Source organism: Medicago sativa, chromosome 7 (assembly GCF_051527215.1).
Source record: "Medicago sativa cultivar Bolivia chromosome 7, Bolivia_mono, whole genome shotgun sequence".
Taxonomy (NCBI): Eukaryota; Viridiplantae; Streptophyta; class Magnoliopsida; order Fabales; family Fabaceae; genus Medicago; species Medicago sativa.
In genome coordinates this window covers 60,224,701-60,236,495 of record NC_140755.1, presented here as the reverse complement: position 1 = coordinate 60,236,495, position 11,795 = coordinate 60,224,701, and the positions used below count along the sequence as shown (strand labels likewise).

Sequence of the window (11,795 nt, the reverse complement as noted above, 5' to 3'; positions counted from 1 at the left end):
TTGAGGTGAGTATATTATGTGGTTATTCCCGAATACAAGTTTTAAATTCTGGTGTCAAGCTCACCCATGTGACATTGATAGTTCCCCAATTTGCACCCACAAAAATTCACCACTTAAATATCTTATGCAAGCCCCACATGCTCTCTCAACTACTACATATATTCAGGTATCTTTTTAGTTCATATGTCACACACACATACACGATGCTAAAAAGGTGCACCTACTCACGACGCATCATGTACCAACAAATTTCATTTCTTAATCCTAATCGATATAACATTTAAATGAGATAATACGAGTATCTTTCAATTTATGTCTCAAATTTAAATCTAAGAATTAAAATCAAAGTAGCATTAATAGTATTGACAATAAGCTCCACTTTCGTTAACTCAAGAGATTAGTTTTGCAGTTATGCATAAAGATATCTATTTTAAAGAAATAAAAAGTTATGTTGAAGTTCATGTGCCCCTTAAATTTTTGGGTATTTTCTTTGTAAAATATTGAATATATAAGATGTTGTGTTTGTGTATTCAATTACCTTTAGTTATATTAATTGAATTTTTGACATTTAAAAAAAAAAACTTTAGTTTTATCAATATCTTATCCACTTTAATTGTTTATCCATGTTATGGAACATGTTATTTGTTGAGACCAATTTCCGTGACAGCATATAATTATTTTCCATGTTCTTTGTGCTACATTGTGAAGCAGAATTCACGAACAAAGATTCCTACCCCTTAAAAGCTCAAACTTCAATGCCATTTTGAAACATCATGGGCATAGCTCAAAAAGACAACAACATGATGAGATGAGATTATAATTGAGATCCATACTTGGGATTGGTTTTCCAATTTAAGTAAGGAATGTGTTTGAGTTAAGCCAAAATGATGAGTCAACCGAAATTGAATGATTGTTTGTTTCTAAGTTTCATCCATTTTCTTTTTTGCCATATTTTATGTAGTCTTTTTTAATCAACATGAATGATAGGATTACTCTATCATCAGTCTTACCATATTTACTATTATAAGCTAAGAGTAAATATGCAGATCCATAGTTTTTTATTACTTTCTTAGAGCTTTCAAGTATATGAGTTAGAAGTTTTACATTGGATTATAACGTGAGATTGTTGAGCCACGTATAAAATGTGTTAGTCAAAATCATTTATAGGTAGTTGTTCTTAGTTAATGAACATTTGTTCTTTAGGGGAGAGAATCAAAAACATATTGTGATCTAATGAATTGGAAAGTGTTCCAGAATGAGCCGAGGCCCAATCCTCGGACTCAAGGTCGACTAATAAAACTAAGGTTCAATAATAAGGCACCCAAAACCATCTACATACCTACAAAGGGACGCAAGACACTAGATAAGGCGTTCATAGTCAATGTGAGCCCTCTAAAAATCAAGTGGTCACCCGACCTTTACGCCATAAGTGCACAAGTGTTAAAGTATGTATATTTATGTTTCTTCTGAAAATATATTAATAGATCGACTCACTGCAAAACCATGCACACTATCGTATCTGAGAAATCCTCTAAAACACTTTGAGACCTCACATGCTTCCATTATCTTTGACAATATAGTAATCCACTTTAGTCTTATCTTAGATTTAATTGTAGCTTAATGACTCACTATATTAAAATTGTCATCACAATATGAACAAAGTAATAATTGAAAATATAAACTTCCAAGAACCACTAGATTAGAGCATTATGCTTCAAATATCTTCATTGAATCCACACAACTTATACTTAATTCTTCATCTTGATTTGAAACTATCATATGCAAATCTCAAAAATTGGTTATACATCAAGCTGGGGTCCATACATATATCGTATCGACTTATATAAACACATACAAGTGTATGGCTAAAAACAGTGCCATAGAGGCTAAAACATAAATTAAATTTTTAAGTGATATTTATCTTATTAACATCAACCACTTGATCATGTTATATATACCAAGTCCCATGTTACTAAGAATAATAAGCCAACTATTCCATTATCACCGCCTAGTTGTCTCTTCAACTTCCTTAGATTCACTGCAATTTCCTTTGTCTTCATCTCACCATTAGCCTAAACACTAGACAGGAATCTTTTAACATTAAGACAGCACAGATAGATCTGCAGTGCTGTTCTCATTTGACTAATACAGTCATCAAACACACACACACACAAATATTATTATAATAATTATATAAAAGTGTGAACAAAAGTTTCCACTGTAGGCATGCAGGTAATGCTTCCTTATGTGTCATTATAATATATATATATATATATATATATATATATATATATATATATATAGTTGAATATGTATCATGCATTATTCACATCAAAGCTAATAGCCCTTTTGGTCTATAATATCAGATTCTTCAATGGCTCTTTAAAAGGGCACAAGAACAAGAAAGGAAGAGAAGCATTTTTAATATCCTTCACCAAAAGGAAGATATCAATGGTAAGATTGATTTTTTCAACAAATTTCTCAACTCTTGTTAAACTTCTTTTCTAATTTTTGGTATGCAATATGAAGATTTTTTTTTAGACAAATGTTAATAAGTTAGTAGTTTGTGTTAGTTTTTAAAATTGAACTCCGGACCTCCTATTTATTACTTCTTCGTTGTCGACCCTTAACTCAGCAACTGAGCTACCTATACCTCGGACACAAAATAAGAATCTTAATGCTAATATATTTTCTAATTTTTTTTTTCAGAACAAAATGGTAAAGGGAATATAAGCGGACTAAAGCATGATGGATCATATAAAAGGACAAAGAGATTTTTATGGAGCAAAGATGGTTACAAGAATTTGAAGATATTCTCTTTACTATATAGAAAGGACATTCCAAAGGCTTGTTTTTTCAGAACCCTTAGCTTAAAGAGAATAGGCATTAGTAGAAGACATTTTGTGTACTCTATGAAAATGAAGAAAGAAGAATCATCTAGAGATGAAGAGATTGTTAACAAGACAGACTCAACAACTCATGGAGGAAACAAGGTTTTGCCTATAACTCAAGAAGCACCATTATCAGCTTCAGCTGAAAGAAATGACCAATGTGATAATACAATACCTAAAGATCAAGTTAAGGGTGATAGAAAGAAGCCTATGTCTAGAATGAAAGAGTTACTTAGATGGGCTGCTGCCTCTGCCAAGACAGATAAAGGAGGAAAATTCTATGGAAGAAAGGTAATTCTTTTTCAACATTTTTACTTGATTAGCATGAGTTTTGGTTTTGTACTCCTATATTTTTGCTCTTTTATTTTTACCTTTTGCTTATGTTATTTTATTTTATTTTTGTTGCATGATAAAAATATTAGTTTCAACTCTATGCTTTAGATATGTGAACACTACGTATAGGGAGATAATTTGTTTGTCCTTATATTATTGTTATGTGTCAATATTGTAGCCAAGTTAAAATGTCAAATGGTCCCCTAGCTTAACTAGTAACGACGATTTTGTTAGATTGGACACTTTCATTCATATTTGAACATCCGTGAGTTTTAAGTGGTGTTTGCCACTTCTTCTAGGGATCCAAAATAATATGCCAAATGATCAACAAGCTAACATACAATAATTAGCCAAAAAGGAATTGAAAAATGGAGAAGATGCCACCCTCTTAATCCTCAACTAGTTTTTAAAAAGTGTGTTCATTTGGCCTCGGGGATCGCCTCACAATCTTTGATATTAAAGAAAAGTACAGTCACATACAACTATTATTTTTTCCTCCTCACCATGGTTTAAACCCAATTCCTTAACCATTAGTTCAAACCTGCTGAATTATCCGATCTTTAGTCTAATCAGATACTAACACTACCTCGATCTTGATTGCATTGAGGTGGCGTAAACATCAAAAACCTTGATATTGCGGCTCAAATCGCAGAACTTTGTTTAAAACCCTTACCTAAATAGTTTCTCATCTTGATTTATCAGGTTTTAATGTTCCGGAGACGTGGAAATCTGAAAGCAGTTCAAGATGATGATCAAGTTTCAACTGAGTCACCAAAGATCAGTTTCAGATGGGATATGGAAAGCTGCTCCACTACATCCTCTGCCTACTCAGCTTTCTCAATGGCCTCCTCAACAAGAAATGGACAAAACCAAATTGCAACTTCCACCATATCCATCCCTTCTTCACAAAGTGGCCACACCACTTGTAGAAGAAAAGCAAACTGGATCACAACAGACTCTGAATGTATGTCACTTTTTGCATGTGCACCTCCTTTTATATATAATTACTGCCTTTATGATATAGTTTAAGGTTTTTTACACTCATTAAAAAATTATTAGTCAGATTTTATTTATCTCTCGAATGAACTCCAAATTTACATAATCTCTTTTTTCTAGAAACCGAAACGGAGGGTTGAGAAAAAAAAATATCATTCTTTTAATGTTAAGACTAAAATACTTCAATAATAACAATCTTGTAAAGCAGATCATTATACTTGGATTTCAAAAATACCAATTGTTTTTTTAACAAAATTGAAAAGCTAAAAACACCATGTTGGAGGGAGTATTTTATTTTGTTCATTTTTATTTTAAGATAAAAAATGTTACTTCCTCCAATCACTATTATAAATAAATATTTATTTTTTAAAATCATGAAATAATTGATGTATACGATTATAATATAATTTAGATATATCAGTTATTCAATAAACAGTAGTGGTGCTTGACTAATTTATTTGCCATATTTTTGTTGGATAAACAGTTGTGGTGCTTGAACTATGAAATAAATGTGACAGCAGCAGATGTATCACATGTGTGGTGAAGGGGTAGCAGGCAATCTATGTCACAAGTTAATGTTCAAGATTAATTTCTATCAGATATTTAGAAAAGATTTTACGTAACTTAGCTAAAGATAGAGATATTGAGAGGCACAAAGAAAGAGATGGGATATCTATTGTTAATGATCTTAATGTACTAGATGAGAATGAGAATGTTTGGCATGTATATTATTAGAGGTATAAATTAATTAAGTATTTGATAATGACCTAATAATGTAATAGATGAGTTTAGAGTCAATGGGACCACTTCCTTTTAATCTCTACTTTATTTTTGGTGCAGAGTTACACATCTTTTCATTTGCAAGTTAAAATAAACATATATTAGAAAATATTTCACATTTTTTACACTCCCAGTCCTAGACTATATTTGGTAAGACTAATTTTAGCGAATAATTTACTCCTTTTTCCAAGATGTTAAAATGGAATTTATTAAAAACGCAATGAATCCTACCTAGCGACAAAACTTGGAAACAAACGGACACCAAATTGTTATTTGTAAAAAGGCGCATGATGCGTGTTTAATCTGTTCAACAGATTATGCCTTGGTCACTACCTGCTAAAGCAGCCAACTCTTGAGATATTGAATTGTTTGAGTTTTAACCACTTAGCTAGTCCACAGCAACAATTACCAATAAATGTTTTTAATGAAACTGTGGACAAGTGAAATATAATTTGGATAAAAATTTCTCAGGCCTTGATATATACAATGAGGTACACAACCACTGTTTGCATGAAAATACAGGTGCACACAGTCTTTTTTTTTTATCAAGGCAATGAAAATAAAATGCAAATCAGGATTAAGGCCTGAACCTGTTTACACAAGAGAGAGAAAGGAAGCCAAAGGCTATCCTACAGCAACAAAAACAAAGAGTAGCCTGCCATGAAAAGCAAAGGGCTACATATACCCCTAAAGAATTCTAATCAGACATAGCATCTGTTATGCAAAATATATGAGTATCAAACCATCATAATCCTCTAATCACAATATTTGGGATTGCTTTTGATAACACCCTTTTTGGAACGAGTTTGTATGTACTCACTACTTGTGCTTTTTGGTGAAACTTGTCTATTTGTCTGCTTCTTTTGCTTTTTGTTTCTAGCTGCTGATGCACAAACAAGGCTAGACTCATGCTCCTCATTGAATCCCCCCAAAACTTCTGTAAAATGTCCACACTTCTCTGAGCTTCAGAAGAACAAACAACTGCAGTATGCATTGGAGGCTTCAAAATAGGAAGCTTGTCTGCTGATAGGGAGGTGTGGTAAGTGGTGATAGGCCGAGGCATAGCACAACCAGAGACAAGGTTCAGCACAGATTTGTTAGAAACAAAAGGAAAAGGCTGAGAGGGCCTGGATTCCGAGGGAGTAGGAGCCTCTTGCACTTTGCCTGGCTCTGAAATTGAATCTGCAGTGTTAGCTTGGGAGCTTTGATTTGTCTGCTTCTTGGTAACCAAAACAGTGTTAGGAGTTTTCTGCCTTCTTGACATAAAAGGAGTGAATATACCTCCCTCTTCAAGATCTCCTTCGAGGTTCTGCTCTTGCTCATCATCACTCATATCAGTCTCTTCATCAACCAAGTCTCCCCACGGAGTTTTTAATATACTTACACTCTACATTGCATCAGAGGTAGCTCTGTTTCCATCTTTGGAGGCTGGTTGAGAAATAGGGATTTCAATAGCTGTGTTATTATCATTCTCCTTGCCTTGTATACTTTGATCAGCTATTGATTTAGTAAGAGCCACAGATTCCTCTGCAACATTGTTTCCTGCACGCTGCAAGTTCTGAAGATCAAGTGCTCGGCCCTTCTCTTTATCGGATGCATCAACAGATCCTAAGACACCCTTTTGCTCAAGTCAAGTAAACAGAAGTGTGAGAATGAGCAATTTGGTTTCAATGCAACGGACATTGAGCTCGAAGGAAACTATTCAAGTCCTCAAAACTATTACAAAGTTACTATCCTTGAAACAGACATCAAAGGGAATATCAAAACTTACTGATAGTTTGAGAATACTGTCTTCACTCTTCACCATATCCTCTTATTCTTTAAAATATGTCGAGAAACCGAGAATCCATTTCAGTCGAAGTTTCACAGCAAATTGAGCACTACTAGTTAGGCCATTTTTTACAGAAAGAAAGAGTCCACAAGCAGTTGCTGCAACCAAGTTTCAGAATATTTATGACATGTCTTGAGAGGATGTCGCTGACAAGAAGCCAAACATCGACACAATTTTCATTGAAAATCAAAGTTGTGCATAAATATTATAAAACGTTTTGTATTCACATCAGCATTTTGAAAATCAAACCAAACATCAAATCGACAAAACTCCTATCATGGTTCAGCTACTTCAAAGTTCAAACCACTAAAATAACTAAACCATGGTTTACACAGTTCAACAAACTGCCACACTGACATTTTAAAACACTGAAAGTAGCGTGAGACGATTCAAGAGCATGATGCCCCAAAAATCAAATTGTTACCAGCAAAATAAAAGATAGACAGTACCATGTAATCAACTTCTAAAGTAGCACAGGTTTATATTTGAAACCAAAAAACATTCAAGAGTTATCATACACTAATGAGTATATTCAATTTCAGAAATAACACAGCAGATCAGACCATTGTGACCATTGACTAATAGACTAACCTTCAAATTTCAAAACATAACAAAAAAGGCACATTCAAATAAAGAACATAATGCTGATAATAAAACACCTATGGAATAAAGATCTTTTTAATCAAATCTAAGCCCTCTCCCTTCTGATTCTGCAAGCAAGTTGAATATCCTTAACTCATAACTTACTGTGTTTACAAGTCATTTTAACACATACTTAGAGACTAACCGGCCCGTGCCATCATACAGGTTAATAGTTATTCAAAACAGGTGTATAATGTGTCAATAATATGCTGACGGCAATCAAATATTCACATGTCGGTCAAGACTATTAGCTTATAACTGAATCCTGTTTATTCAGTTGATTACTGGTTAGTTATGTTAGTTGGTTTAGCTCTGTTAGTTATTTTAGCTCCCATTTCCTTCCTACATATTTTTATTCAGATCAATTGGAAAGTAGGTCTGACAGTCCTATGTTTGCACAATCACAATTTTATGTAATACAAACTGAGCTAATTTTACCAAATGTATATATTTGTAGACAATAAAACTGGTACTCATTTGAAACCTTAACTGGAGTCTGGAAATTGTAAACTAAAATCTGAATCACCTATAAGAACTCTAAAACAATTGGAATAGTTATTAGGCTTTCATATTCTGCTACCCTTCTCTATAATGAAAAGCCCTTATGGCTCATTGACACAATCCTCATGGCATAAATATGATAATCCATTTTCTAAATTTCAAATTTACATAAAACAGTTTAAAACTCTAACCAAATATCAGACAGACAAAATATCTACGTTTTGGTTCAACTACTCCTAAACACTTGAATTATAATAAACAGTAATTGAACCACACTACCAAAAAAAACAGTAATTGAACCAATTAATTCGCTAAATCATAGATAGTATGCAATTTTGAGAAAATGAAGACACAAACAAATCATTGCCAGGATATTAAAGATAAAATAATAAACCGATTCTTCAAACTAAATTTTAAGGAACGTACTGTGTCTGACACGTGTTAGTGTCCAACACCGACATATCTAATTACATTGAATGATGTGATTTTCTTAAATGATTTTTTTGAATAAGCAAATGAAGTTATTGAAGCTAGCCCAATCACGAGGTGTGTTAAGGTTGCAATGCAAGTGTACAATATAACCGAGTACAAGCACCAGATCAAATAGTACAACATCAACTCCCTATCTCAAAGATCCAAGCTAAAATAAAATACAAATGACATTAGTCAGAGCTAGTAAACAAAAACAACGATGTGATGACACTTAAATCTTGAAGCTAGGCTCCGGAACAGAAATTAACAGTGCTCAATCAAAATTGCCAACCAAATATCCCTTGGTGACAATCAAAGCTGACACCAGAGCCCTTAAGAAAAAAGAAAAAAAAAATCATATTTTCAAGTAAATTGCAGCTCAAAACCATATCAGAAGAACAAATACCTCCATCAATTATTCAGAGTCTTATCCAAAATCTCAGTAGCTATACCTGACAACTTTCAAATTACTCCCCCAACTGCACGGACTGAAGTAGCAAAAACAGTACACGCCAGAAAGATTTATAAAGAAAAAAGAAGTGCAAAAATATTAGAAATCACTAGCCTAAACCAGATAGAAATCTTCTCTATTTTGACATTAAATCCCTAACAGAAGAAACCAGGGCAATAACACCATTGGGCTATGTGACTAAACAAATAGATGAGACAGCGTTTCTTCTCCTCCACAATCTCCAACACAGTTAAGCATCCCTTGAATAATCACTCCTCTCCTATACAAATTATCTTTTGTATCTATCCAAATTTGAAGCATTCTCCATACCAACATAGATATCTTTGACGGGATCGATTTATTCCAAACCCATCTGCCTTCCTCTAAATCATTAAATTCCACCATTTCTAAATCTCTCTTTAACTCTTCTCAAGACCTTTTCCTTCTTCATCATTTAAGCTCCCTATTTCAACTTAACACCCACCTACTCTCAATTTAGATATAAGATTGATGACCAAGTTTCCCTATTTCATAGCTGAATCAAAAACATTCAAGATTTATCTTACAAAAGCAAGTAGATTGATTCGCTTTCTGAATTCTTGACAAACACATAGTTGATCAGAACATCGTTACAAGAGCATAATAGGTTATGATTCAAAACATATAATTACAAAAAGAAATCAAAATGAACCAAACCTTAACAGAGCAAGACCTATGGAATAAAGCCTTGAGAATGCACAGAAGTTGAATATCCATGGGCATAATAGTAACTCTCTAAGCATCAAATACACAGAAGTTAGTAACTTTAAAAGCTTTGAGAATGACAAACTAATGAATAGATGATAAGGAGCAACAATGTGTAATTAACAAATTAAGAAGACAGTCGAGATAATCTTGTTGATTGCCACTTCCCAAAATACAATTTTACTATCAAACCTGTGCAGATTACAACGGTACCAAACAGTATTAATCACAATAAGGATGGCAGCCAAAAATCTATATATCTACAAAAAAAATTTAATGTCCATATATATCTACATTGAGAGGACCAAACTGAGCCAATTCCACAAACATCCAATTCCAAAAACACCTTATGAGGTTTAAATCAGTGACCATCCAAAGACTCCAGCACAGGCTTAACAACTCAGCTGTCAAAACATCAAATTCTAGGGTGTATCACTTTGTTGCTGCATAAGTCACTTCTGCCATGAGGTTTCATATAACCAGACCCCAAACCTCACTCCTGCCATTGAATTGGAATAGACTCTAAATTTCATTTTAATATAGCCATAATTTTGATTGAAACAAATGAATTGATAAAAATCACTTTTCTCGTAAGTTTTCCAAACATAAATCATGTCATGTTTAACTCACATTTCACCCCAAAGCTATTTTACAAATTTACAAAATGCACACTGTGGACTTTTGGCACGCCATTAAAAGCAATTTTGAATTGATTTAGTTGGAAACTTTGTATGTTTAGTTCCACTCCTAGAGGGAGCAAAATTGATTCTAGACATATTTGGTTTCTTCCTAACATAATTGATTGTCTTCAAAATTGATTCATTCTTTTTTTTTTGAAGGAAAAATTGATTCATTCTTATCACCTTAACCAAACATATACTTATTAAAATCAGTAAATTTAATAGTGATAACTTTTAATCAAATTTAAACTGTTAATTTCATTAAGATTGAAGAATAAGTTTAGAGCTAAATACCAACATAATCTAATATCTCATTCTCATCAAATAAAAAATTCTCAAGTAAATTAGGAGCAAAAAACTAAATGCAATCAACTCATGATTCCAAAACATTAAAGATTTATCTTACAAAACCAAGTAGATACATACTGAATTCTGAAATTGAAAACACATAATAGTTCATAACATTGTTATAAGAAAATCATAACTAAAGATTCATAACAGATGAACCAAACCCTAACAGAATAATAGACTAATAGTTTAACCCTTCAAAACACAAAAATAACCCTAATTATTATGAAAACATGGAAGATAATAGCAAACCCTAACAACAAATTCTAAGCCCTTTCGCCACGAATTCTTCTTGCAAGTTGAATATCCTTAGGCATAATAGTAACTCTCTTAGCATGAATAGCGCAAAGATTCGTATCTTCAAACAAACCAACAAGATAAGCTTCAGCAGCTTCTTGAAGAGCAGAAACAGCACTGCTCTGGAATCTGAGATCAGTTTTGAAATCCTGTGCGATTTCACGAACAAGACGTTGGAATGGAAGTTTCCTTATCAGAAGTTCAGTGCTCTTCTGATACTTGCGGATTTCACGAAGCGCAACGGTTCCGGGACGGAAACGGTGTGGCTTCTTCACTCCTCCGGTCGCCGGAGCTGATTTCCGTGCGGCTTTGGTGGCGAGTTGTTTGCGTGGCGCTTTTCCGCCGGTGGATTTGCGTGCTGTTTGTTTGGTTCGTGCCATTTTGATTGGAAAGAAAATGGAGAGAAAGAAATTGAAGAGAAGGAAAATAATTGAGATTGTATTGCGATGATGGTTGAAGAAGTGTTTTGGGTTTTTTATAGGGTGGAGAAAGATTGAAGAAAAAATGCGGGAATTGTGAAAATTTAGAGAAGATTTGAGAAGATGAAAGGGGGAGATTGTGACCGTTGATGGGAATTGTTATCAACGGTTGTGCGTCTTTACAGGAAGGGTGATAGGATCACGATCCGTGGCATGTGAAATCAACCAATAGGATTATTTCTTTTGTTTTTTTATTGCTTCCTTTTTTAAAATAAAAAAATTTCCTCATCCCACGCTTCTCTAAAAATTTTAAAAATACTCTATTTTTAAATTTAAAAATAAAAATTAGAACGTGTTTTTTTCTTTTTTTCCTTTTCACATTCAAATCATTTTTAGGCAAAAGTGTATGTT

General features: G+C 33.3%; 2 protein-coding genes across 3 annotated transcripts; one reads left to right on the top strand and one right to left on the bottom strand.

Annotated features, from left to right (window-relative positions):
• The first annotated feature begins 1,985 nt into the window (after positions 1 to 1,985).
• LOC146907304 (uncharacterized) lies at positions 1,986 to 7,100 on the top strand. Of its 2 annotated transcripts, none has more exons than XM_085724088.1 (5): positions 1,986 to 2,232; positions 2,367 to 2,454; positions 2,710 to 3,182; positions 3,927 to 4,188; positions 4,705 to 5,109. In XM_085724088.1, the coding sequence occupies exons 1-5, from the start codon at positions 2,227 to 2,229 to the stop codon at positions 4,722 to 4,724; spliced, it is 849 nt and encodes a 282-aa protein (XP_085580214.1). In that variant the 5' UTR covers positions 1,986 to 2,226; the 3' UTR covers positions 4,725 to 5,109. The 2 variants fall into 2 exon arrangements, with proteins under 2 accessions (XP_085580214.1, XP_085580213.1); XM_085724087.1 differs by lacking the exon at positions 4,705 to 5,109 and adding an exon at positions 5,881 to 7,100 and having other exon boundaries at positions 1,989 to 2,232.
• Positions 7,101 to 10,696: 3,596 nt separating this feature from the next.
• On the bottom strand, positions 10,697 to 11,441 carry LOC146907303 (histone H3.2). Its single transcript, XM_085724090.1, has one exon. It carries the CDS (start codon positions 11,343 to 11,345, stop codon positions 10,935 to 10,937), a length of 411 nt encoding a protein of 136 aa, XP_085580216.1. The 5' UTR covers positions 11,346 to 11,441; the 3' UTR covers positions 10,697 to 10,934.
• Positions 11,442 to 11,795: the final 354 nt, after the last annotated feature.